A 26,298-nucleotide genomic window follows, 5' to 3' on the forward strand; every position below is an offset into this window, starting at 1 on the left:
GGTCTCAGGGTTGCCACTTCTCATAGCCACAAGGCATCTGTTCTGTGGAAAATGAAAAGTTTTCTTTTATTGAAATTAGGTCATATCCCACAGTCTGTTCAACCCTTCTCAGGAGTCTGGTACGTGCCCTGCATCCTTGTGCTGAGATTTTCATCCCTGCATTTCTCACCTGGATATGCAGATGCTTGAGGTTTCATATATTCACTCCTTCACTAATTCAACAAAGAGTCAGTAAGCAGCTGTTTAATGCCAGTGACTGCAGGTCACAGGAGATAAAATGAGAGCTAACATTTGCTGACGACTCACTAAACATCAGGCTTCCCTGGTGGCTCAGCTGGTAAAGAATCCGCCTGCAATGCGGGAGACCTGGGTTTGATCCCTGGGTTGGGAAGAGCCCCTGGAAAAGGGAAAGACTACTCACTCCAGTATTCTGGCCTGGAGAATTCCATGGACTGTATAGTCCATGGGCTCGCAAAGAGCCAGACATGACTGAGCAACTTTCACTTTCACTAAGCATCAAACATTGCTCTCAGCAGTTCACATTGAATCCTCAGACCTCTCTGAGGTAGGAACCATGAGGAGTTCCACTTCACACATCAGAAAACTGAAACTTAGAGAGATAATCTGCCCAAGATTACACAAGCAGTAACAGCTAGGTTTCAACACCATGTGTGTGTTTTAAAGCCATACTGTGTTGGAAACAGTCACAGCTCCTGCTGTTCACGAGGATTGTGGCCCTTGGGGAAGACAGACACTTAACATGGCATCAGAGGGCATTCACTGGCAACTGTATGATGGAGCCTAGGGATGTAGAAAGGTATCCTTGAGGAGGGGATACCTAAGCTGAAACTAGAAGGATGAACAAGAGCAGATCAGTGGATGGCTCCTGCGTGCTGAGTTGCTTCAGTCATGTCCGACTCTTTGCAACCCTATGGACTGTAGCCCGCCAGGCTCCTCTGTCCATAGGATTCTCCAGGCAAGAATACTGGAGTGGGTTGCCATTTCCTCCTCCAGAGGATCTTCCCAGGGATCGAACCTGTGTTTCTCATGTCTCCTGCATTGACAGGTAGGTTCTTTACCACTAGCGCCACTTGGGAAGCCCAGTAGATGGCTCAGTGGTAAAGAATCCAGCTGCCAATGCAGGAGACATAGGTTCAATCCCTGGTCCAGGAAGATACCACATGCTTTGGAGCAACTAAGCCCGTGTACCACAACTACAGAGCCTGTGCTCTAGAGTTGGGGAACCGCAACTACTGAGCCCATGTGCCACAAGTACTGAAGCCTGTGAACCCCAGAGCCCATGCTCTGCAACAAAAGCCACCACAGTGAGAAGCCTGCGCTCTGCAACCAGAGAGTAGCCCCGGCTCCCATAACTAGAGAAAAGCCCGCACAGTGATGAAGACCCAGCACAGCCTAGATAAACAAGTAGAAGAGTGATCAGGGGAGGAGGAAGAGAAGAGCATCCCAGGGAGGGTGGCAAGAGGAAAGAGAGCAAAGAAGCTGAGGACCTCTGTGACAGGATTGTGTCTGAGAAGGTGCCCTTGGAGCAGAGGCTGAAGAAAGCAAGGAAGCCACAAGGGAAGGGTGTTCCAGGCAAAGGGAGCACACAAAAGCTCTGATGCAAATACCTGTCTGGCACCTTCAAGGAACAGCAAGAAAGGCAGTGTGCCCAGAGCAGAGGAAGCTGCTGAGAAGCCTAGGAGATGAGATGGAGAGCTAGCTGGTGCACCTCACAGGGGTCTTCCAGGCCCTCAGACTTATTTTTTTATTTTTTAACACAGATTGAGATGAGGAGCCATGGAAGGGTTGGGAGAGACAGTGCCTTGTTCAAGGCTCTCACAACATGAACAACAAGAGCGATATTCACTCAGTCTTGTCCGACTCTTTGCAACCCCACGGACTGTAGGCCGCCAGGCTCCTCTGTCCATGGAATTCTCCAGGCAAGAATACTGGAGTGGGTAGCCATTCCCTCTTCCAGAACAAGAAGGCAGGGACTTTGTTTTGCTCCCTGCTAATGCCCAGCCCCGAAAGAGCACAAAGAGGGGGCAAGAATACACAGAAGAACTATACAAAAAAGACCTTCATGACCCAGATAACCACAATGGTGTGATCACTCACCTAAAGCCAGACATCCTGGAATGCAAAGTCAAGTGGGCCTTAGGAAGCATCACTACGAACAAAGCTAGTTCAGTTCAGTCGCTCAGTCACGTCAGACTCTTTGCGACCCCATGAATCGCAGCATGCCAGGCCTCCCTGTCCATCACCAACTCCTGGAGTTCACTCAAACTCACGTCCATCGAGTCAGTGATGCCATCTAGCCATCTCAACCTCTGTCGTCCCCTTCTCTTCCTGCCCCCAATCCCTCCCAGCATCAGAGTCTTTTCCAATGAGTCAGCTCTTCGCATGAGGTGGCCAAAGTACTGGAGTTTCAGCTTCAGCATCATTCCTTCCAAAGAAATCCCAGGGCTGATCTCCTTCAGAATGGACTGGTTGGATCTCCTTGCAGTCCAAGGGACTCTCAAGAGTCTTCTCCAACACCACAGTTCAAAAGCATCAATTCTTTGGCGCTCAACTAGTGGAGGTGATGGAATTCCAGTTGAGCTATTTCAAATCCTAAAAGACGATGCTGTGAAAGAGCTGCACTCAATATACCAACAAATTTGGAAAACTTAGCAGTGGCCACAGGACTGGAAAAGGTCAGTTTTCATTCCAATCCCAAAGAAAGGCAATGCCAAAGAATGCTCAAACTACTGTACAATTGCACTCATCTCACACACTAGAAAAGTAATGCTCAAAATTCTCCAAGCCAGGCTTCAACAATACATGAACCGTGAACTTCCAGATGTTCAAGCTGGATTTAGAAAAGCCAGAGGAACCAGAGATCAAATTGCCAACATCCCCTGGATCATCGAAAAAGCAAGAAAGTTCCAGAAAAACATCTATTTCTGCTTTATTGACTGACAAAGCCTTTGACTGTGTGGCTCACAACAAACTGTGGAAATTTCTTAAAGAAATGGGAATACCAGACCACCTGACCTGCCTCCTGAGAAATCTGTATGCAGGTCAAGAAGCAACAGTTAGAACTGGACATAGAACAACAGACTGGTTCCAAATCAGGAAAGGAGTACGTCAAGGCTGTATATTGTCACCCTGCTTATTTAACTTATATGCAGAATACATCATGTGAAATGCTGGGCTGGAGGAAGCACAAGCTGGAATCAAGATGCCCAGGAGAAATATCAATAACCTCACATATGCAGATGACACCACCCTTATGGCAGAAAGTGAAGAAATAAAGAGCCTCTTGATGAAAGTGAGAGAAGAGACTGAAAAAGTTGGCTTAAAGCTCAACATTCAGAAAACTAAGATCATGGCATCGGGTCCCATCACTTCATGGAAAATAGATGGGGAAACAGTGACAGACTTTACTCTTTTGGGCTCCAAAATCACTGCAGATGGTGATTGCAGCCATGAAATTAAAAGACGCTTGCTTCTTGGAAGAAAAGCTATGACCAACCTAGACAGCTTATTAAAAAGCAAACCAAAGGTCCTTCTAGTCAAAGCTACGGTTTTTCCAGTAGTCATGCATGGATGTGAGAATTGAACTATAAAGAAAGCTGAGCGCTGAAGAATTGATGCTTTTGAACTGTGGTGTTGGAGAAGATTCTTGAGAGTCCCTTGAACTGCAAGGAGAACAAACCAGTCAATCCTAAAGAAAATCAGTCCTGAATACTCAGTGGAAGGACTGATGCTGAAGCTGAAACTCCAATCCTTTGGCCACCTGAGGTGAAGAACCCACTCATTGGAAAAGACACTGATGCTGGGAAAGGTTGAAGGCAGGAGGAGACGAGGACGACAAAGGATGAGATGGTTGGATGGCATCACCGATGGGATGGACATGAGCTTGAGTAGGCTCCGGGAGTTGGTGATGGACAGGGAAGCCTGATGGGCTGCAGGTCCCTGGGGTCGCAAAGAGTCGGACACGACTGATCGACTGAAATGAACTGAACTGAAAGAGTTCCCTTGGTTCCACTCAGTTGCACAAGTGAATGAACGAAAGAATAAATTAATGAAATGAGGAAACGACTCAATGAATAATGTGAAACTGAATCCTTTGGCGATCTTTCGTTCCACAGGTACACAGTGGTGGACCCGCCCCGCCTCTCATCCTCCCCGCGCTCCCTCCCCCGCCGTTAGACTGAGGGTCCAGGCTGCGGCCGCCAGAGGGCGCAGAGCGGCGGCGTTTCCCGCACGGAAGGTTTTGCGTTAGGCACTGTATGGGGCGGGGCCTGCGGGCGGGCTCCACTCGGCTGGACCTGGTCAACCGGAGGACGGAACGCCGCGGCGGGGCTGAGGCTGTGCAGTGATACCCGGGGCAGTTTGGGCGGCGCACCGGGCGAAGATGGCGGCGGAGCGGCAGGACGCTCTGAGGGAGTTCGTGGCGGTGACGGGCGCCGAGGAGGATCGGGCCCGCTTCTTCCTGGAGTCGGCCGGCTGGGACCTGCAGGTAGCGCCGGGAGGGGGGCCGCGTCGGGCAGGCAGGGTACTATGGGGAGCAGACACCTGGTGCCTCAAGCCCTCGGCGGCCGAAGCGCACAGTCATCCCGCCGGGCTGCGGCCCGACCCAGGCCTCAGGGTCCTGGGGCCGCTTGCCACGCGTCGCCAGCTCGTCCTGGGCGAGGGGAAACGCAGGCCAGCCCAGGCCCGGACTGACCTGGTCTATCGGACCTCGTTTTTCCTTTCTGGCTGGCTCTCGGGTAGGCGAGCCTTTGGGTACAGCCGCAGCCCGCGTGGAGACGGGGACCCTGGGGGCGTGGCTGCCGCGCCAAGTCTCGGCTGCGGCCCCGGCCGGACTGACCAGCTCCCGGGTGGAGCGGGGCGACGGGGGGCACGAGGTGCTCGTTCATTTCCATTTCCGCAGCCCGGGTCACACGCCCCCTCGTACCTAAATGCTGGGAGAAACTGGGTTGTGGCGCAAAGTTGGATCCTAATCATCTTTATTGGGTAACTTCTCTGTGAAATGGGAGTCTTCTTGGAGCTTATCGTGTAATTCACTGGCAGGTATTAGACATACATAAAATACTAGAAGAGATTAAGATAAAGTACACCAGGCAGGGATTTTGGTAAACTGTTGAATCCTCTGTGTCTAGAACAACACCTGACACGTAGTAAGCACTCAGTGATTAATTGTAGAAAGAATTGCATGCATGTTTTTGGCCAACCTACATCTTTGATGGATGACGATGATTAATATTTATTGAGTGCCTACCATGAGCTTTATGTATCTTAAGTTATTTAAGCATTGCACTTTGAAGCTGAAGTTTAGGGAAGTTAAGTAATTTGCTGAAGGCCTCACTAGCTACCAGGTGGAAGAAATGGCATTCGAACTCAGTTCTGTCTGATACCAGAGCCCAGGCTCTATTAAGCTCTGCCACCACGTGCCCTGGCACTTTACATACGTGATTTGGTTTATCCTTGCCACACTGTGAAGTGAAGAAAACGTCTTCATTTGAGGAAATAGATGAATTGGAAGCTCAGAAGGCAAGTGATAGGCCCAAGGTCACACACCCGGGGGTTAGGATGTGAACTGGGTCTGCTGACTTCACTCTTCACATGCTTCGCGAAACATAAAGTTAGGTAAAGCATCACAACTGTATAGACATATGATGTAAAGCCCCTGTGCTGGGTGAAAATGCAAAGTGCGGCTTCTACTTGAAAGACCTAGAAGCTCCCAGTGTTACAGTTGGCAGGTCATCGGTCTCGGTCTCCTCATGCTGTTAGTGCGGAAGCACGCTCACGTATGTGACGTGACTTGCCCACGACTTGGACACAGACCTCCCTTGATGCCATTCAGTGCATGTCCCGTAGCACAGTGCCTCCTGGCTGGCTTGCTAAAGTGTGTCCTGTAAAGGCACGCTGCTTCCCACAGGCTGGTTGTGTCCCACAGCAGCTCCCTGTCTCCTACAGTGTGGTGACCTTGAGGACAGGAGCCTGGTCTTGTCATTTCTGTAGACCTCATTGCGCTCTTACTTCATTGTGCAGAGTAAGTGTCGGTCGATCAGTCCTGTCCTACTCTGCGATCCCATGGACTGTAGCCGATAGCCCGCCAGGCTCCTCAGTCCATGAGATTGTCCAGGCAAGAATACTGACATGGATAGCCATTCCCTTCTCCAAGGGATCTTCCCTAACCAGGGATTGAACCTGGGTCTCCTGCAATGCAGGCAGATTCTTTATTGTCTGATCCACCAGGGAAGCAGTGATTAGTAAATACCTATGCATTGACTTCATGCCAGAAACATCCAATCACAAATGGCTAAAAGAGGTCCATATTCCTTCTGTATGTATAGATAGAGCTAAGACATGACTGGGCATAAATGTTAATGGATGCTCTCATCCATTTTGCAGGGTTGGTGAGATGAGTGTCCCCATTGCACAGACTAGGAAACAGCCTCAGAGAAAAGTAAGAGTAGTCATCTGTAGTGACCTCGCAGTTTCCAACTCCTGGCTGTCACCTGAGAGCTGAGAGCAAGGGCCTGAGCAGACTGCCTGGGATCAACCCTGGCTCCACTCTTTACCAACTGTGTAACCTCAGACAGTTTTCTTCTTACCACTTCTCTGTCAACTATAAAATGAGATGATGATAGCACTAACTCCATAGGGTTCTTTGAGGATTAAATAAGTTAGCACAGATAGAGTTACACTCAGATCAACATGGCACATAAATGAGTATTCAGTAAATGTACACTGCTTTTACTAGATCACATTTCCTCATAAAATGACATTGAGGAGTATCTCCATCCCAGCTTTCCTTTTTGCCTTCTTTTTCCTTTAGTAGGTGGAATTTGTTTCAGGTGATATGAAAACAAATAGTTGGGCCACTAATCTTTTGGTCTTATTTTCCATGGCTCACCATATACAGACTGCCTTATAAGCGTGGGCCATATTTTTGTGTCTTTGCTCCTTTGTGTTCAAAGGGAACATGTTAGATGAAGGCCTGTTTAAGGATCCCATGTTACTGCCTGTCTGTTTCAGATTGCCCTAGCAAGCTTTTATGAGGATGGAGGGGACGAAGACATTGTGACCATTTCGCAGGCAACCCCCAGTTCAGTGTCCAGAGGCACAGCCCCCAGGTAAGGGCCAACTTCAGTTATTGCTGCATTGGTGTGCTTCCAGCAGTGGTGGACTATTTCCTGCCTTGACAGAGGGTTCAGGCCTGGGAACCTGGACCAGTGGGTTTGAGGGAGAAAGACTGACTGGTGGGTAGTAGTTTCTTGCAAGACTTATTCCTTTTGTGTGGAGATGTGGGATTCTTAACTGAGTGTGTTTTATGATCCAGTCCTGGAGGAAACCACAGAACCAACTATTTAAATGTTTGCGGGGGGGGGGGGGTCTCTTATTTATGAAATGTGAGGAGTGGCTTCTCCATTTCTGAAAGTTTTTAAGTTAAAACTGAAGTGCTTCCTTTCAGGGAGGCTATAGACGTAAAAGATTAGGCCAGATGACTTTAAAAAGGCTCTTTAAATATTTTAGGATGCCTATTACCCTATTTAAAAGACTTAGACAAACTAAACCTGTTAACCCGCTCTTTCCCAAATTAATTAGGGAGACCTTGTCTTATTTTGTGAAACAGTGTTAACCTTTGCGATCTCATTTACATCCCTTGTCCTCGCCGCCCTGTCTCCAGGATTCTTAGAGCAGATCACTACTGTGATCTGCAGATAGCAGTAATTATTGCAGGACTTCATGAGACAGGCAGGGCCTCTTCCTTTAAAGGTATGTGAACCACATCTCCCTTTTCTGCTGAAACCTTTTCTACTCTGCTGTATGTCCTCACTTAGTTTGAGTTTGCATTCAACTCCAGAACACACATATAGGGTTTCTTTGCTGGTGTGAAGTGATAAATTGTGTTTCTCTCTGAGGACATCTGAGATTTAAATTATATTTCCCCTCTTTCAAGAAGGAACACTAATCCCAGCTGTCATTGTTTCCTTAACTTCTCCTCTGTTTCCAGAGGAGAGAGGTAATAGGCAGGACATCTTTCAGTTCTTCATAGATGCTAACCTGTGAGGTGTCATTGATGACATGTCAGGATGTTACTGCCTGGGGCCTGGTTGGTAGGGTAAGGGCTCTTCTGCAGCTGCTCATAGAGACAGCTAATTTCCTGCAGTGTCTTTCACAGGCACACCAGATTACTGTTGGGTGTTGGCACAGAAATAGAGAGGAGGAGAAATTGAAACCTAGCTTGTGATGTCAGTCGCATGTTCATACCTGTCTTCTCTGGTAGACCCAAAGTCCAATCCACACAGTGGTTTATTAAAGCCTGGGCTTGGAGCCTAACCGCCCACCTTCATACTAGAGCCTAGGCTAGGAGCCTGACTGCCCACCTTCATGTTAAAGCCTAGGCTAGGAGCCTGATCACCCATCTTCATGTTAGAGCCTAGGCTAGGAGCCTGACCACCCACCTTCTTGTTAGAACCTGGGCTTGGAGCCTGACCTCCCACCTTCATACTAGAGCCTAGGCTAGAAGCCTGACCACCCACCTTTATGTTAGAGCCTAGGCTAGGAGCCTGACCACCCACCTTCATGTTAAAGCCTACTCTGGGAGCCTGATCACCCACCTTCATGTTAGAGCCTGGGCTTGGAGCCTGACCACCCACATTCATGTTAGAGCCTAGGCTAGAAGCCTGACCGCCCACCTTCAAATCCCAGCTCTGTCACTTGAGAGCTTTGTGACCTTGAGCAGGTTACTCAACATCGCCAGTCCCTCAGTTTCATTACTTGTCAAATGGGAAGGATAGTAGTGCCTGCCACATGGGCAAATAAATGAGTTAATACAACATGGAACATGTTAACTGCTATTACTGTCATTTTCGTATTACCATTATTAGCATCCATTCTCATCTTCCCCATTCTATTATTTGTTCCCTGTCTCATTCCACAAGTTCATATGTTAAGAAGAGTTAAAGAACCAAAGAAATAGAGCTTATCGTTAAGACCAAGAGAAGTAAAAGACTTGCACACACATGCAGTTCTAAATGTCTTACTTTGCTTTGGTTAAGCCTCAGACTTGGTACTGGGCTTAGGTGAAACCAAGGAAAAGGGAGAGGGAATGCACCATGTGTAAATCATGGTCCTTGTGCAGATGGTAAATGCTAACTGCATTCTCAGGAGAAGGCAGGCATGTGTTAGCACCCAGGAGGAACTCTGTGTGGGACCTGCCTTCCCCTGTTTGACCTGACTGTTGCAGGACACTTAGCCTGCTGCTGAGCTCTCCCCGCCCCCGACCGTCATCTTCTCATACTCTTTCAAGTTGTCACTGCCTCTGTGCACAGCACTCAGTTAATAAGCTCCTAACGTGGAGGCTAACCCCCTAGGCGGGATCTGTGGAATGGGTGTCAGAAGGCCCGTAAATTACCTGAAATTGTACGTAATAACTTGTATATATGTTGAACCTTTTTAGGCAAAAATATTCGTAGCTTTTTATCAGATACTCAGAGGGCTGTGGGACATAAAAAGGTTAACCATAGGTACAGGAGAAAGTCTGAACTCCTCAGTAATAACAGCTATCATTTATTGAGTACTTATCAGCTGCCAGGCACTAGGTTTAATGCTTTACTACAACCCTGTGAGGTGGCTACTGTTACTTTTCCCATTTCACAGATGAAAACACTGAAGCTGGGCTTCTTCCCAAGATCACACAGCTAGTCAAACAAGGATTTAAAGGCAGATCTGTTTCTGCTTCCAGCACTCAGCTCTCAGCCAGAATGATGTACTGCCTCTCCCTGTGGACATTCAGCATCCTCAGGAGTTTGCAGCGAACCTGCCATCCTCATCTTAGCCCCCTTTTCCTCCTTTCTTAAATCTTTATTTCAATCAAAGTGATTCGTTTGGTGTCTCAGTTCTGCCTTAGTTCTTGGAGCCTCTCCTCTGACTCGACAGGCCTAGTCTCGCTCCCTTTCCACCTGTGCAAATCCTTGTGTCCTTCCACGTGTAGCTCCCGCCCCACCTTCTCTACTAAGTGTGTAATCCCCAAACCCAGAGGCAGCACAAACCCCAATCACAACCCACATCTGCATACTACTCAGCGACATCTCTCCTATGTTGTCTTGAATTCTTCTGGTGATTACTGGAATATTTTCTCCCTGAGTAAATAGTAAGTTCCTAGAGGTGGAAGGGCTAGTATTTCAGAAGCACCCACCATCTGTCTGGCTCTGCCAGATACTCCTTCATACATTATCTTCTTATACCTCAGTATCCACCGTGGAAGTCGGTAGGGTGCTCACCATTTCACAGGTCTGGATGCTGAGCCTTAGTCTGAGTAACACATTTGCCCTTACGGCAAATTCAAACCCAAACTCGTCTAAATCCAAAACTGCTGCTTCTGCTAACTACCTCCCTGTCCAATACCTCCCACCCCTGTACCTAGCACAGGGTTGAGTAAGAGGGATGCTGTTATTTCTTCCTTTTTTTTCTTCTTTCATTCAACAAAACTGTACTTTCTTAAAATGTTAGGGACCACCATTGTCTGATTCTCTAAAACTATATTGTCTAATATGGTAGTCTCTAACCTCAGGTAACTGTTTAAATTAATTAAAATTAAATAAAACAAACATTGAGCTATTCATGCTCAATTACTGAATTTTAAATGCTCAATAGCCCCATGTGACTAGTGGCTTCCATATTGGACAGTACAGATACAGCATTTCTGTCACTGCAGAAAATGTTATCTGACAGAGCACCTTTGTGCTGCTTCAGGGTGCCTGGGAGATAGAGTTCTGATCCTGAATAGTTGAAATTTCTGAGACATTTTGCCAATTTGTGGAAGATACAAGACCCAATATTCTTAAATTGGTGGTGTCCCTAGGACATCTGTACTGTTAAGGTAACTCTCAGAACATTACTCTAGAACAGTGGTCCTCAGACTTGAGCATGTATCAGAATTACTTGGAGGACTCCTAAAACCAGATTACTAGATACTCCTTTTAGGGTTTCTGATTGAGGAGGTCTAGGGTAAGGGTGAAGGATTTGCATCTGTCTGAATTTCGAGGGTAAATGCTGATACTCCTAGTTCAAGGACCAACAGTTTGATACCTGCTGCTCAAGAGTAGTACTTGAGAAGTGCTACACTGTCCGTCAGCACCCCAGCTGTTCACAGTAAGCCCACGAGGTTGGTGCTGGTTGTTTCCATTTTCACATGAGGAAATGAAGACTTAGAGAATTTCAGTAGCATGCCCAAGGTCCCACTAGTGCCTAAGTTGGGATCAAGAACTTTTGGGGAAAGAGAACTATAGCCAGAGCAAGTGGTTTGCTCAAGCTGGTGGTGGTGGTGGTGGTGTTCAGTCACCAAGTTATGTCAACTCTTTGTGACCCCATGGACTGCAGCACACCCCTGTCCCTCACCATCTCCCACAGTTTACGACTTGGTGACTAAACAGCAGGCCTTTAAGGCACTAGTACAGATCTTAATCACTTGCATCCTTTTAGACCATGTTGTGTAGAGCGTGAAGGAATGCCCAGGAGGTTGCTCTCAGCTCAGGCAGGAGTGTATTTGCTACACCATTTGCTGGTTGTCCTCTTATGTCTAGTTGGTAGAGCCTCAGAGGGTATTCTGTCCTCTGATTGTCTCCCTGAAATAAATCTTTCTTCAAGACTGAATGGAAGTAAACAACTCCTTCTTAGCCTCACTAAATTGCTATTACCCCCTTCCCCTCGTATTAAAGAGAAACAACTTTTTTCCCCATAAGAGATACAGAAAATGTTTTTATAAATTCTGTGTCTCACGGTCCTTGAAAAACTAAGATTGTTCCTTGAGGACAAATCTAAACTAGGAAAAAAGTGGCAGTGTAAGACAACATCAGAGGAGGGAGTTAACCTTTCTCATGACGTGTTTAGTGGGCCCTCTCCACCACACCCTGTACTTGACTAACCTACAGCAGAAGCAGACAGGGGCCTCTTCACACACATATTTGTTTCATTTCTGTTCCTTGATTTGTCCTTTAATGTGTTGCTGTCACTGGTTTCTGTGTGTGCCTGCACTGCTTTCCTATAATGCCCTGCTGGTCCCCTTTCCCCACCATCACCACCATCCATTATCCAGTTGACTGATGGTCCTCTCGTTCATCAGCACTAGGTCCAAATGCCGCGTTTCTCTGGGAAGCTTTTCTTGATACTTCCCCCACCCCCACCTAGAACAAAAGACTCTGCTCTCACGTCCCATGTGCTTTCCTTTGTCACAGCCCGTATTACACAGTATTTAATGGATGGTTTCCAGGCCAGAGTGCCACTAACCTGTAAGCAACTAAAGGGTAAGAACTGTGCCTGATAATTTCATAGACCTAGCATCCAGTTCAGTGCCTGACACACAGGCATCCTCCCAATATTTAAAAATTATATGATGAAAATCACTATCCGGTAGTATGTTTTTAAAGTAGTACAGTCCCTATCCGGTTCCCTCCTCTCCCCTGCTGCTGCTGCTGCTAAGTCACTTCAGTCGTGTCTGAGTCTGTGCGACCCCAGAGATGGCAGCCTACCAGGCCTTTCTGTCCCTGGGATTCTGCAGGCAAGAACACTGGAGTGGGTTGCCATTTCCTTCTCCAATGCATGAGAGTGAAAAGTGAAAGTGAAGTTGCTCAGTCGTATCCAACTCTTTGCAATCCCATGAACTGCAGCCCACCAGGCTCCTCCGTCCATGGATTTTCCAAACAAGAGTACTGGAGTGGGGTGCCATTGCCTTCTCCGTCCTCTCCCCTAGGAGAGCTTAAATTGGATTCCACTTTACTTCTTGATACACTTCCTATTTATTCTTAGTCCTGGGTGACCTTGAATAAATAAATATCACATTGTTTAGCATATAAACATAAGAGAGAGAACCCTCTTCCACCTAGATCCTCTTCCTGCCCCACCAAAAAACCTAAACCTCAGTGTCCTCAACTTTTAGCAGTTGATGATGGAGGTTACCTTTTTTTAACTCCCCATGAGATCAATTTCCTCCTTTCTGTGTCTCCAGCGATAATAGGGTGACATCCTTCAGAGACCTCATTCATGACCAAGATGAGGACGAGGAGGAAGAGGAAGGTCAGAGGTGAGTCTTTGTTGGGGACACAGTCCACATGAATTCTGTGATAATTACCTAGAAGGGCCTAGAAGGATAAACGTGCTCTGTTATCATTAACCATTAGTACTGTGAGCTAGTCACACACATACTAGAAACAGTTTTCCACTCCCTGTAGCTTAGAAGTGATCCCTGTCTTCTTACCTTTTTTTTTTTCATTTGGGGTTTGTTTTTTTTGTTGTTTATTTTAATTTTTTAAATAATATGTATTTATTGAAGAATATTAGGGAAAAGGAAATAAATCTGTAAGGAAAAAAGCCATTCATAGTATCACAACCCAGAGGTAGCCAGGTATCAATACTTTAGGTGTATTTCCTTCCAGTTTTTTCTTAATTGAAAAAGCAGTATATTACATAATAAACAGGAAAATGGGCTTACAAATGTATATTCCCCTGTTACACAGACACTGTACTGTTTTTTGTTGGCTTGCCTTTAACCTTTAGGAATGTTATAATAAAACTGGTGTCCATTGTGGAAAATATAGCATAATGAAAAAAATATGACACTCACCCACCCTTTGGTCACTACAGTTAATATTTTGGCATACTTCTACTAAGTCTTGGTTCTGTGTATAAAGGTAGCTTGTTGATACTGTATTTTACATGATGAAGATTAGATAAGTTTGTTTCTTGCTTTTGCAGAATTAATGCTACATCTTGATATATAATGCTACATATTTCTCTGTGTCATTAAAATTTTTGATAAGTGTTTTCACTGACTATAATAATAATCCATCATACGGAATGTTTGATGTTTAGATCATTTTCAGTTTTTTACCACTGTAGATATCAATGCTGTGAACATCTCTGTGTATTAATCTTTGACTACATTTCAGGTTATATTAAATAGTTTCTAGAAATGAAAATACCGGGTCAAGGCCATGAATATTTTTAAGGCATTTGATCATAGGTTCCTAGTTCATAAGCCAGGGCTTTGAGATCCCATAATAAGGACCTTACAGAACTTTACCTGGAATGAACAAGGATGAACTGGCTGCAGCCTCGTTTTACAGGTTTTGGTTCTCCATGGAATCTGCCTGGGTCTGTCAAACATTCCTGAGGAACATTGTGTAATAACCATTATGGAAATGCAGTTACCTCATTGTGGTCAGTCTTTGGAAAGTGAGCTCAGAAATTACATATGTTCTATTCTTTGTTTTCATCCATGTAGTGACTTTTGCCGTACCTCAGCATTCTATTTAAATATACTCAAAGTTCAGGAATAAATGTTAATTTCAGTGTTTCAATGCCCCTTGAAAGACAGTGTCATCAAGTAAGTGAATGCCCAACTCTTAAATAACCTCTTCCTAGTTCTCCTGTCTGGTCACGTCCTCCAGGCAGTGACCTTTACTTCACATCCGGAGTTACCTCTTTGGTCCCTCAGCATTTCAGACCTAATGACACTGGTCCTCTTGTTCATGCCAAGTCCTAGGGTTTTGCCTCCATTCCCTGGATAATGTCAAGACATGGAAGGCTGAGGCTAATTTTTATAGGTTCTCAGTTCTCCCCACTGAGATGTGCTGTTGACTTAGCTGTGAATAGGAGTGAGAAGGAAGCAGCCAGCCAAGGCTGCATGACTGTAGATTTTCAAACCCAGGTTAAAAAACTAAAGTGCTAACTTAATCTCAAGCTTTGCTTGGCCCCTTACAAAGCAGATGTGGGTATCTTGGGGCTTATATTTGAGCTTCACTGACCACCTCCAGTACCCACTCTCATCATCCTCCTGGTGTATGTCACAAGAATTGCAAGGCGAAGTGAGGCTTGGGTGAGCTCTCGGTGCGGTATCAAACCACCTTACATGTGTGTGTTACTCTGTGCTTGTTCTTTTGCATACATCTGCTGATTTGAACCTCACGGCCCTGACTTAAGGAACAGGTAGGTAGGGCATGTGATTCTTCCCTTCCATTTCAAAGAAGGAAAGTGAGGTATAGCTCAGTGCACTGGCTTGCCCAGATCACTCAGTGACAGAGCCACCAGTGGAACCTTCTTGCTTGTACTAACCATGCCACTGCCACCATTAATCCGGGGCTGCTAGTGGTAGCTGCTTCTCACTGTGATCATAGTGATCATCTCCTGGAAAAGTGTTGGCGTTTAATTCCCAGAGCTAATGTGCTGTCATGCATGCCTGGAATGCCCTTTCCTGGTTTCTTTACCTGATAAACTCATCATCCTCAAGGTTTAGCCCAGAAAACACCCTTCCAGGAACCCTTGACTGTTCTCCCTGATTCTGTATTCCCAGAGACCCCTTCCTTACCTTTTCTGTGGCTCACACTGCAGTATGCCTGCCTGCCTCTTTACATGTGTCTCCCACTAGACAGTAAGTTTCAAAAATGAGCATTGGTGCCCTTTGCCTCATTGTGCCCAGCTCCTAGCCCAAAGCATGGCACATGCTCTGTTTATATTTTCTAAGCGTATTTGGTGTTAGATGTGTATTTTCTGTGCAGGTTTTATGCTGGGGGCTCAGAGAGAAGTGGACAGCAGATTGTTGGCCCTCCCAGGAAGAGAAGTCCCAACGAGCTGGTGGACGATCTTTTTAAAGGTGCCAAGGAGCATGGAGCTGTAGCTGTGGAACGAGTGACCAAGAGCCCTGGAGAGACCAGTAAACCAAGAGTAAGCATAGGGGCTAGATGTCTATGTCCATAGAACTGAGGTTCCAGAGAAGGGGGAAGGAGGCCTTTATCACTCAATAGTGACTGAATTGTTTTTGTTTTTCATTTGCTCACTTCCTCTTGTGCAGAAGAGCAGTGCAGTTTCTCTTACCTTTTAACATGAAATCAAGATTTGGGGTAAAGTTTTCAAACCTGTGGTCTAAATCAGGTTCTGCCAATTGTTTTGTTTGGCCTGATCAACTTGATTTAATGTCTTGCTTTATTTTTTTTTATTTTAATTAAATCAATAGTCATCTGTTTTACATAAAATCTGAATTTCTGCCTTCTTTGTGAAAATCAAAAAAGTATCTGGTGTTATCCTGCACCAAGATTCCAGCATGGTCGTGATTAACTAGATCTTAGTAGCCGCCATTCCCTTTAGCCAAGCAGCACTCTGTCCAGCCACACCTTTTCAGTTTTTACCCCAATCCTGACCTGGTAGCTCTGAGTTTGCTACTCAGAGAAGGCATACCTCATAGTTAATAATCTTGAAATAACATTTTGTCTGAATAACCTGATCACTGCTGACCCACTCCTTAGGTGTTTGTGAACTTGTCTTTTATAGCCATTTGCAGGCGGTGGCTACCGCCTTGGAGCGGCACCAGAGGAAGAGTCTGCCTACGTGGCAGGAGAAAGGAGGCGGCATTCCGGCCAAGATGTGAGTATGCATCCATCTTCTGTAGGGAAGCTCGTGGACTGTTTAATTACTTTGGGGGAGAAGTTAATCCATGAGTCAGCAGCCTCTGAAAGGGAAGAGGCAGCACATTTGCTGTGTCATCCATGATTGAAAAGGCTTACCTGAGAATCACAGACAGCTCTCATCTGGCTGGATGGTGGCAGGGGGAGCTGGATAAGTTGGGGTGGGCAGAGTGGATGGACAAATAAAGGAGTTTTCTGAGCATTCCATGAGTCTCAGACAGAGGGATAGTGATTCTAGGGTTCTCTGATGCTGTGGACAAGGCTAAAGAACTTGGTCTTTAGACTCCCCCCCCCGCCCTTCTTCCCTGGAGAATCACAGAGACAGAGGAGCCTGGTAGGAGGCTGTCTATGGGGTTGCACAGAGTCGGACACGACTGAAGCGACTTAGCAGCAGTAGCAGCAGCAGGGAGGCTTGAAACATACTTTTAAAACTTTTTCCTATTGTTATTCAGTCCTTTTTCCCCTGTGCATAGGGGGTCCCCCCTTCTCTACTAAGTGTAATAATGCTATGAGTCAATTTTGAAGTTTATGCCATAAACATTTTTTATCTTATTGATTTACAGTGTTAATTTCTTCTGAACAGCAAAGTGACTCGGCTGTATATATTCTTTTTCAGTGCCATAAATGTTTTCATATGACCTTGTGAACATTAGTCTCCATAATGTTTTTGTTTTTAATCATTTTGGGTTTTTTTCAAAACAAAGTCAAGCAAGAACAAAATAAAAATTCTATCTGCCTGAGGCAGCAGCTGCTAATATGTTGTTCTTTAGCCCTCTAGACCCTTTCCTGTGGATGGGTACAGGGAGTTAACAAATTTTGTAGATATCATTTTTAATGACTGCAAAATAGTCCATGTAAAATTTGCCATGCTAATGTAGTTGAGCACAAGCTGTGTGCCAAGCACGCTGGCAACCCTACAGATAGGGAAGCTACAGCTTCAATCAATCGAGTCATGTACTCAGTGCCACTTAGTGAGTGGCAAGATCAGACGCAGATCCTGGTCTGCTTAAATCAAAGCCTATTCTCTTAACTTGTGCCATATCACCTTCTTATTTTAGGTTAATACTTATTTCATTGGTTGTTGATTGTTCTCCTTGTGCATGAGTATATATGTTTGTCTGTCTGTGTGTTTTAGTAATGACACAGTAAAATAGTAAAAAACTCGCTAATTTGCAGGTTCACACTGGTGTGCTTGCCAGGTTCCTGACAATGTATGGGCTGCTTACCTCCTGTTGTCATAGGTTCATGTAGTGTTGAAGCTCTGGAAGACTGGATTCAGCCTGGACAATGGTGAACTCAGAAGCTACCAGGACCCATCCAATGCCCAGTTTCTGGAGTCTATTCGCAGAGGGTGAGCAGAAAAACCCTTCTTCAGGTTGCATGTCAGTGAGTGAGATGGCAGATGGGAAAGAAGAAACCAATTCAAATGTTTATTATTTAAGAAATTTAAAATTTTAAGCAGATTTAGCACAGTTGAGAAACAGATTCACAGATCTGTTTCTGAAACCCTGTGTATCTACTTTTCCACTTTGGGCCTAGGTCAGAGCCAAGTCACCAGATATGCTTCTAGGCAGGCATGAGAGAAGGGGGAGGCAGACAGCCACTAGAGCAGTGAGCTCCCCATGGAGGCCCATCAGTTGGAGATGGGAAGTTTCTCCTCCTTTTGTACCCATCACTGTCATTCCCATCCTGCTCTATGTGGGCCCCAGCACTGCCTTTTCTCCCACAGAGAGGTGCCAGCAGAGCTGCGGAGGTTAGCTCACGGTGGGCAGGTGAACTTGGACATGGAGGACCATCGGGATGAGGACTTCGTGAAGCCCAAGGGAGCCTTCAAAGCCTTCACTGGCGAGGGTCAGAAACTGGGCAGGTAAGGAGCAGCACGGGTGGGGTGGAACTGTGTGGGTCACTCCTTTGGGGCCCAGCAGACCCTGTGCACAGCTCACTTGATGCAGCTCTTTACTGTTTATTACAAAGTACTTCAGATTTTATCTTTATGGGAGGAAGAGTATGAGAACATAGGCTTTGGCATTAACAGACCTAAGTCTAAATCTCTTCTTCGCTTTCTAGCCGTATAACCTTGGACTGTACAGCCTCAGTTTTCTCAGCTTAAAGTGGGGCTAGTAAGAGTCCTTATCTCCTTGACTGCTGTTGGGAGGAGCACGTAGAGCACTGTCCCACAGTGAGCAGTGAAGGTAACACATTGCAGTTTGGACTTGGTTATCTAGGGTGCTCAGAACAGAGAGCACCTCCTCGATGGCTCTAAGGCTGAAGCAGACACACGTATTCAGGTCACTTGAGGTGGGGATTCAGCGGGGGTGAGGAATCCAGCCAGCCTGCAGCAGCATCGTTCAGGATCCAGGGAAGCTCAAGGACATTGTTGCTCCTGTGCAGGCTGCTGCTCCAGTGTGAGGGGCGTCTTATTTTTACCTCTCTGGTAAACACTGCCTGACGCTTACTTTGTCATTCCCTGTGACTGTTTTGCCTTGTGTCCTCTGCCACTATCTCTGTCTTGCATTCAAACCCCTCATATTAACAAGATCTGATTGGTTGATAGTTCCTGTTAACTGTGATCAGCAGAGTTCTCACACCAGATCCTTAATGAACCCACAGATAGGCAGCCTTTTCTCAGGGACCCACTCAGCTTTGGCTGTGCATGGGGTCACTTGGTCAGTATTCTTCTGAGGGATCTGTGCACACAAGAGGCTTTCAGCGTGGTGACACACGATACAGTCCTTACTTTACAGAGGGAAAGCTGAGGCTCTTGGACTCTTAAGGGTTACCCTTAGGTGCTCCCTGCAGTGCCACCAGGACTAGAACCTGGTCTTCTGATTGGAACTCCTTCCCACACTTCTGCACAGCATGACCCTACTTCTGACCTAGCTCTGGCAGCTTTTGAGCTCGGTGCTGCCCTTGCTCACCTCACCAGCATGTTCAGGAATCAGAGTGTGGTCTATGCTCTTTGCGATTCTGACTGGCCCTCTCCTCGAATCCCCTGCCTCCCTGCTGGCCATTCGTGCCTCGTCAGGAGCAAGGGTCATAGCTCTATTAGAGATAATAGACTGCGATTTACCAGGACCAAAATACTGAAGTCACCCTGCTCTCATCGTTTCATCTCCCACATTGAGCCCTGTGGGTTAGTCTGGGACAGCTGTTCCCAGAGTGATCCATCTGTGACTTCCTTGTCAATTGTGGTAAGCTTTGTGGAGCACCACTTAATTTTTTTCCCTATATATTATTGAAAATAAAGTGTGTTTATCTTTTAAAATAGAAAATACAGGTAAAGAGTAAAAGCTATTCTTAAACCTAACCGCTGGATATATCCAGTTAGTATCTAAGGGTGTGTGTGTAAAAACAAATGTTCTATGCCCTACTGTTTTGCCTAGTCAATGTAGTCTGGCTATCGTTCCAGATCAGTAAATGCATTTCTACAATATTTTTTTTAATGCTAACATAATTTTCTATGCTCCGTATGTGCCATATCTTAACCAGTGCCTGCTATTAAGTATTTACGTGATTATCAGTATTATGAACATTGTAGTGGTTATCTAATTAAATCTTGATATACCCCTGATGTTGTCCTGGAAGTAGTACAACACGTAGCTCAGAAGGTCTTCACGTTGCCCTCCAGAACATGGCAGCCTTCTTTCACCCGCCATTAGTTTTAAGGAAGGACTCAACACCTTGAAGTTTGGGTTTGTCTGGCTTCATATTAACCAAAAATGCTTATGCTTTTGGAATGTCTTAATTGTATTGTGTGTACAGGACAATACGTCTCAAAAAATTAAGATATTTTAAGGAGACTTAGGATGAAGTGAAGTATTAGTCGCTCAGTTGTGTCTGACTGTTTGTGACCCCATAGACTGTAGCCTGCTAGGCTCCTCTCCATGGGATTTCCCAGGCAAGAATACTGGAGTGGGTAGCCACCCCCTTCTCCAGAGGATCTTCCCGATCCAGGGATGGAACCCTCGTCTCCTGCAGTGCAGGTGGTTTCTTTACTATCTTAAGTCACCAGGGAAGCCCTCTGTTTTAGGATGGGACTACGTTATTAGTGCAGATGATGAATCAACAGAGCTTGATAATCAGACATGATGCTTGTCAGCTAAATAAATGTTCATTGCCAGTTCCACTTTGATTTTCAGTTCTAGCTTTAGTTTTTCCAGTAAATTTTACTGTGCTTTCCATCATTGTCTTGTTAAATAAAATGATTAGGAAGCCAACTGTTTTAAGAAATTTTTCTCAAGTTTCCCTCAAAAATTGGTCAATCCTTGTTTTTTCTCCAGTTACCTAGAAAAATAAAGTGAATGAATAGATTTTTCTCAGTTCAGAAATTTAAAAAAATTCTTTCAGTTGCATGAAAGAATGTAGGTTTTGCATTTGTTTGTTTGGATGGGAACTAATCTGAAGATTTGAGAAGCCTGCATTTGATTTCAAGTAGCAAACACCACGAGCGCACTTGGGATGGGGTGAGGGCGTCACTGCTGCTGGGATGAGCTCCGCTGCTCCCCATGCTTGCTGCAGTGCTCATCTTTGTAAAGCAGGTGACAGGGCCTCAGGCCTCAGCAGAGCATCTTAGTGCCCAGTTTATTCCCACTACAAAGCAAATGAGCAGTCAAGTGATTCAGCTTCTGTCTCATTCAGGCCTTTCTGGCAGGCAGCAGCTTCAATGAGTACCTGTCGTACTTGGAACTGTTATAAACAGTTGAGGGCCAGGCTACTTAGAATCTAATTAGAGAGTTGACCTAATGCTGTTAAAACTAATGAACAGAACAGAGAAGATCTTAAGCATTTACAGGTGCAACATTTAACTTTCTGTGATGGGTGTAATTTATCTGTGTGTCTCATCTTTTGAGTCCCACACATTGTGAGGTCAATACATAGAAGCTTTTCTCATAGCCAATAACTGTGGCCAGTGTTCTCTTCTGATCTCCACTCTGTAATTCTCTAAACCCATATTTTTGATGTTCACAGAAAGTAAGTTCAGTTTTTAGTTCTTTCTTGCTGACTGTGTGCTCTGGGGCAACATTTCGTGGACTGTTCCATGAAATGATCTTCAGGAGGTTAACATGAAAGAAGAACATGGTGGTCAAATAAGTTTGCCTTCACTTCACAGCCTCTCAAAGTGTTAGTCTTTCAGTCGTGTCTGACTCTTTGTGACCGCATGAACTGTAGCCTGCCAGGCTCCTCTGCCCATGGAATTCTCCAGGCAAGAATACTGGAGTGAGTTGCATTTCCCTTCTCCAGGGGATCTTGAACCAGAGATCAAACCCGGGTCGCCTGCATTGCAGACAGTTTCTTTATGACCTCTCAAGACCTTTAATATGTTAGTGGCCTCAGACGCTGTTGGTATAACATGTGACATTTCCAGAACCTTCTGTAGATAACTCAAGGGACTCAGGTCCCAGGGAACACACTTAGGAAAGTACTTTCAGTTGGATTTGCTAAGAAGACCCTTTTTAGGTTGTAAAGATCAGAGGAAGAAGTGAGGTGGAGGAACTGATCTAATTAGAGGCTTTGGGGGAAGGCAGGGGGATTCTCATCTAATGGCCTCTATTCTCTGCAAAGGTCTAGGCCAGGACATCTGCTAAGAGAAAAAAAGAGATAACGCCTCCACACGGTTGTGGAGAATTGGGAATTTGTGTGCATTTTGTGTTTGTCCACCTCCCTGAATGTATAACCCCTTTAATTCTCACAATAGTCCTTGTTAAAGAATCTCGTTACTACTGTTGTTGAAACTCAAAGAGCTTAAATAACTAGCCCAACACCACTATAGCTAGTGGGTGAATTCAAACCCTGGTCCATCTCATTCCAAGATCTGAGCTTTCCACACTGCAGCAGGCACCATGTCCTGTTCATATTATATACTTAATCCCTGTGGTGCCAGGCACTTGGTTGGCTTTCCAGAAATCTGAACTGTCTCCTGATAGTTGACCAATGAGTACAAGATACCCACATGAGTGAGGCTGCACTAGGGTAGGCAGGCCTGAAAATTCCATCAGTGGATAAGAATCTGGACTTGTCCTTTACATCCCAGCAGTCACCTGCCAGGCTGTGTGACACCCACCTCAGCTGGAGACTTGGAGTGCCCCCTTCCCGTTCTGTCCTCAGCCTCTCACTGGGGCCAAAACTCGTCCTGGTCTGCTGGGGCCTCCAGTGTCAGGTCCCGGTCTCTTCCAGCCCAGGCTTTCTTGCATACTGCTTTCTTCCCTTCAAGCTCTGTTCAGTTGTGGACATCAGGGAAGAAGGGGGTTGGTAACTTGCCCAACTCCAGGAGTGAGGGAGCTGGCAGTAACTTGGGGGTTGAGGTGAATTCTGCTGGACCTCTAATTTCCATCAGAGCAGGGATTCTGTCTGGTCACTCCTTATGTCAGTAGCAGCAAACAGCACCAGACGTAGCAAATGCTCAGTAAAATCCTTGACAGGATTCCACTCCTGCTGGGGCTTTGTTTCTGTTCATGTCCTGATGCAATCCTCTCTCCTCAGCACTGCCCCCCAGATATTGAATACCAGCTCTCCAGCACAGCAGGCAGAAAATGAAGCCAAAGCCAGCTCTTCCATCTCAATCGATGAGTCACAGCCTACCACAAACATCCAAATACGGCTTGCTGACGGCGGGAGGCTGGTGCAGAAGTTTAACCACAGCCACAGGTACCTTGCATTATGGGGCCTGGCTTATTCTAAGAGGGTCCCAGAAACTCCCACAGATACGTGAGTAGAGGGAGCAGTTCTTCCCCCTAAACACCAGCAGACTCTCCAGGCGCTCTCCAGAGGAGGCAGTGGGGTAGGAAGCTGTGCATGTCTGAAGCCTTTGGTTTGGTCCCCGCTCTTCCATTAAGTGTAGCCAGTGACTGTTCCCTCTCCCTCGTGTGGGTCACAGATTCCTCAGATGGATTTGTTCCAAACTATTTGTTCATGGGAAGTTTGATGCAAAAGCCCAAGGGTAGAACAGATGAAATCTGAACTGCTGTGGTTGATGGAGCGGGGAGGGGACGAAACGCGGCATCCCGCTTACTCATCCCACTCATCCCACTCCTCTACCTCCCGACCCCCAGGAGGCCTCTGACAACCTCTAGGCTATGAAGGTCTCTGAAATCCGGACTTGGAGAATTCTAGAATACCTGTTCTATCTCAGCTTATCTGGGCCAGATTGAAACAAACTACCTCTGCAACTTAAAGATGGGGAAGCCGAGGCACAGAGTGATGAAGGGATTAGCAGGGGATGACTGTTGCCAGTAAAGATATTTGGCAAAACAACTCTTTTTTTCCCTAGAATAGCAGTGTCTCTAAATTTCATCAGTCATAGGCCATATAAATCAGAACCCATGTGGGGCCCAGGGAATGGCTTGCCTTGAGTGTTAACAAGCTTCACATGAGGTTAGTGTGGAGCAAGTGTAATGAGGATTATAGAAGAGGAATCAGGCAGAGAAGCCCCTGGGAAGAGGGACCAGATGTGGGCAGAGAGCACAGCACGGTGAAGAACTGAAGGGGGGAGGTAGGAGAGCAGGGGAAGGAGGCTGGTGTGTAATTAGGCAGGACTTGGGACTACAGTCAGGAGGTTGGTGTTTATAGCAAGGAAAGAAAGTTTAAAAGAAACTTTAGTCGCTCAGTCGTGTCTGATTCTTTGCGACCCCATGGACTGGGGTCTACCAGTCCATGGTAGACTGTAGCCTACCAGGCTCCTCCATCCATGGCATTTTCCAGGCAAGAGTACTAGAGTGGGATAACAAGGAAGACGGGAGCAATTCTGAAAGATTTTAGAAGAGTGACATGAGCTCTTGTGTTTCCAAATGGCATTTTGGCCACTCTGGAGGATGGGGCAGAGGAAGGGACCTGGGGAGGTGATGTGGCCTCCCTCTAGCCTGGGGGTGAGTGGGTGGGAGTGGGCAGCAGGCAGCAGAGAACACCGCTCACCCGCCTCCCCACTCCACCAGGATCAGCGACATCCGACTCTTCATCGTAGACGCCCGGCCGGCCATGGCTGCCACCAGCTTTGTCCTCATGACTACCTTCCCGAACAAAGAGCTGGCTGACGAGAACCAGACGCTGAAGGAAGCCAACCTGCTCAATGCCGTCATCGTGCAGCGGTTAACATAACTGGCAGGCCCGGCCTGCAGCCTCCTCTCCCTCCTGTGTCTCCCATGGCCAGCTGCCCTGTGGGGACCGCCCTTCCACCCACTCCTGCACACCCTGCATCCAGTGCCACGTCTCCTCCGTAGCTCTGGGTTCTTAGGTCTCAGTTGGACATTTGTTTTCTCCTTAGTTGCATTTCCTGGGTTTTTGTGATGATCAATGGACTTTAAAGAAAAAAATAAAAACAACCAAAAAAAAAAAAAATTGAAGGAATATCACCAGCATGTTGTACAGAACGTTTCCCACTGAGGCAGGCTTTGGTTACCATGAAATCGTATTTGTCTAGGGTGTGTGGAGGAGCCTTCCTTCCATCCTCTCTGTGTAAAAATTGCATGTGGCACACAACACCCACCCACTAAGTGTGACCCCCGCCACCCCTATGTAGGGAAGAAAGGGGGGAGACTTAAGAGAAAAAGGCTTTGTAGCACTCATTACATAAGAACAAATTTCTTGCCTGGATAAAACTGGCAGCAACAAGAGTGTCCTGAAGCATGAGATCAGATTCAGAGGCATACCGCTCCTTTTACTCAAGCCCTGGGAGGTGTATACTCCCCAGGCCTTGGCCAGTTGAGATTCTGACTACACCTCCTGCTTTGGCCCTTTCCTCCCTTATCATCGGGGCTGCTGTGTCATTGCTGTATTTCATGGAGAGATCTGTCCCTCAGAGGTAGGGAATCTTTTTACTGGGAAACAGCTTGTGCCAATTCAGTGAGTTCAGAGTCAGAGTTCAGAGTCACTGCTTCACCCCCTGCAGTGAGCCAAGAGCTAACACTGCTGGTCCTCAGAGTCGGGGGAGGCCCTGGGTTCCCAATCCAGACCTATCCTGAGAAAGGGAGTTGGTACTTCTGATCCCAGAGAGGCAGTTGGGGCAGGGCTGCAGGGTGTCCTCCTGCAGGTGGAGAGGAAGGAAACCAAATGCTGGTCTGGAGAAACTGGAAATTATTGTCACCTTGACCATTAAAAACCAATATGAGGACACTGGAGTTTTTGTACTCTACTGGGTTGCTCTGAAGTATAATGACAGCAGCATAGTAAGTACTTCAGTGCCGCGCAGGAATCCCATTGTACAGTGCCAAAACCTAAAGCCCAGGCCACACGGCTGGTAAATGGTAAGGCCTGTCTGTCCGCAAGGCCTCTCTGCTCAAACCCCGTGCCCCGTACACATATACTCCTGCCCTGTGTACATACACTCAACCGTCCCCTTTGCAGGGTTTCAGCTTATGTTAATTAGCACATGTCAGAACAGAGCATGAAAACACATAACCTGCATCACTAGAAGAGTCTACAAAGGCCCCTGGGTTCCCCTCCAGCCCAGGAACTGAGTGAGGCAGCTGACTTAACTGTTGGCAGCCACCACAGTGCAGACCAGCCAGGTGTCTGGCCCTAGGTCAAAGGGACTGCCAACCACACAGCCAGGGATCACACTAGTCCAGTTAAGGCCAGTAAGGAGTTTTCAGCCCTAGTTGTTTGTTCCGGTGGCCCAGATGAAAAGGTTAATCCACCTGATAGACTTTCATAGGGAGATACGCAACAGCCACTAGTTCTGGGGTTTCTGAAGTCAGGGCAGTTGTTCTCAATTGAGGCATTTTGGATCATCCCCCAAATTGGCTGTTGAGTGGGGTATCCTCCTGGCATTAAATAGGTCTGTGCATGCTAAGTCCCTTCAGTTGAGTCTGACTCTTTGTGACCCTGTGGATTATAGTCCGCCAGGTTC

The 26,298-nt window shown here is 46.4% G+C and overlaps 1 protein-coding gene across 1 annotated transcript; it reads left to right on the forward strand.

The window, feature by feature from the left end:
• Positions 1-4,349: 4,349 nt before the first annotated feature.
• Positions 4,350-24,797, forward strand: NSFL1C (NSFL1 cofactor). The gene is made up of 9 exons (XM_005887961.3): positions 4,350-4,507; positions 7,033-7,130; positions 13,007-13,081; positions 15,555-15,720; positions 16,324-16,416; positions 17,699-17,808; positions 18,187-18,324; positions 22,938-23,102; positions 24,386-24,797. Exons 1-9 carry the CDS (start codon positions 4,403-4,405, stop codon positions 24,546-24,548), a joined length of 1,113 nt encoding a protein of 370 aa, XP_005888023.1. The 5' UTR covers positions 4,350-4,402; the 3' UTR covers positions 24,549-24,797.
• Positions 24,798-26,298: the final 1,501 nt, after the last annotated feature.

The sequence above is a fragment of the Bos mutus genome, chromosome 13 (assembly GCF_027580195.1).
Source record: "Bos mutus isolate GX-2022 chromosome 13, NWIPB_WYAK_1.1, whole genome shotgun sequence".
NCBI classification, from domain to species: domain Eukaryota; kingdom Metazoa; phylum Chordata; class Mammalia; order Artiodactyla; family Bovidae; genus Bos; species Bos mutus.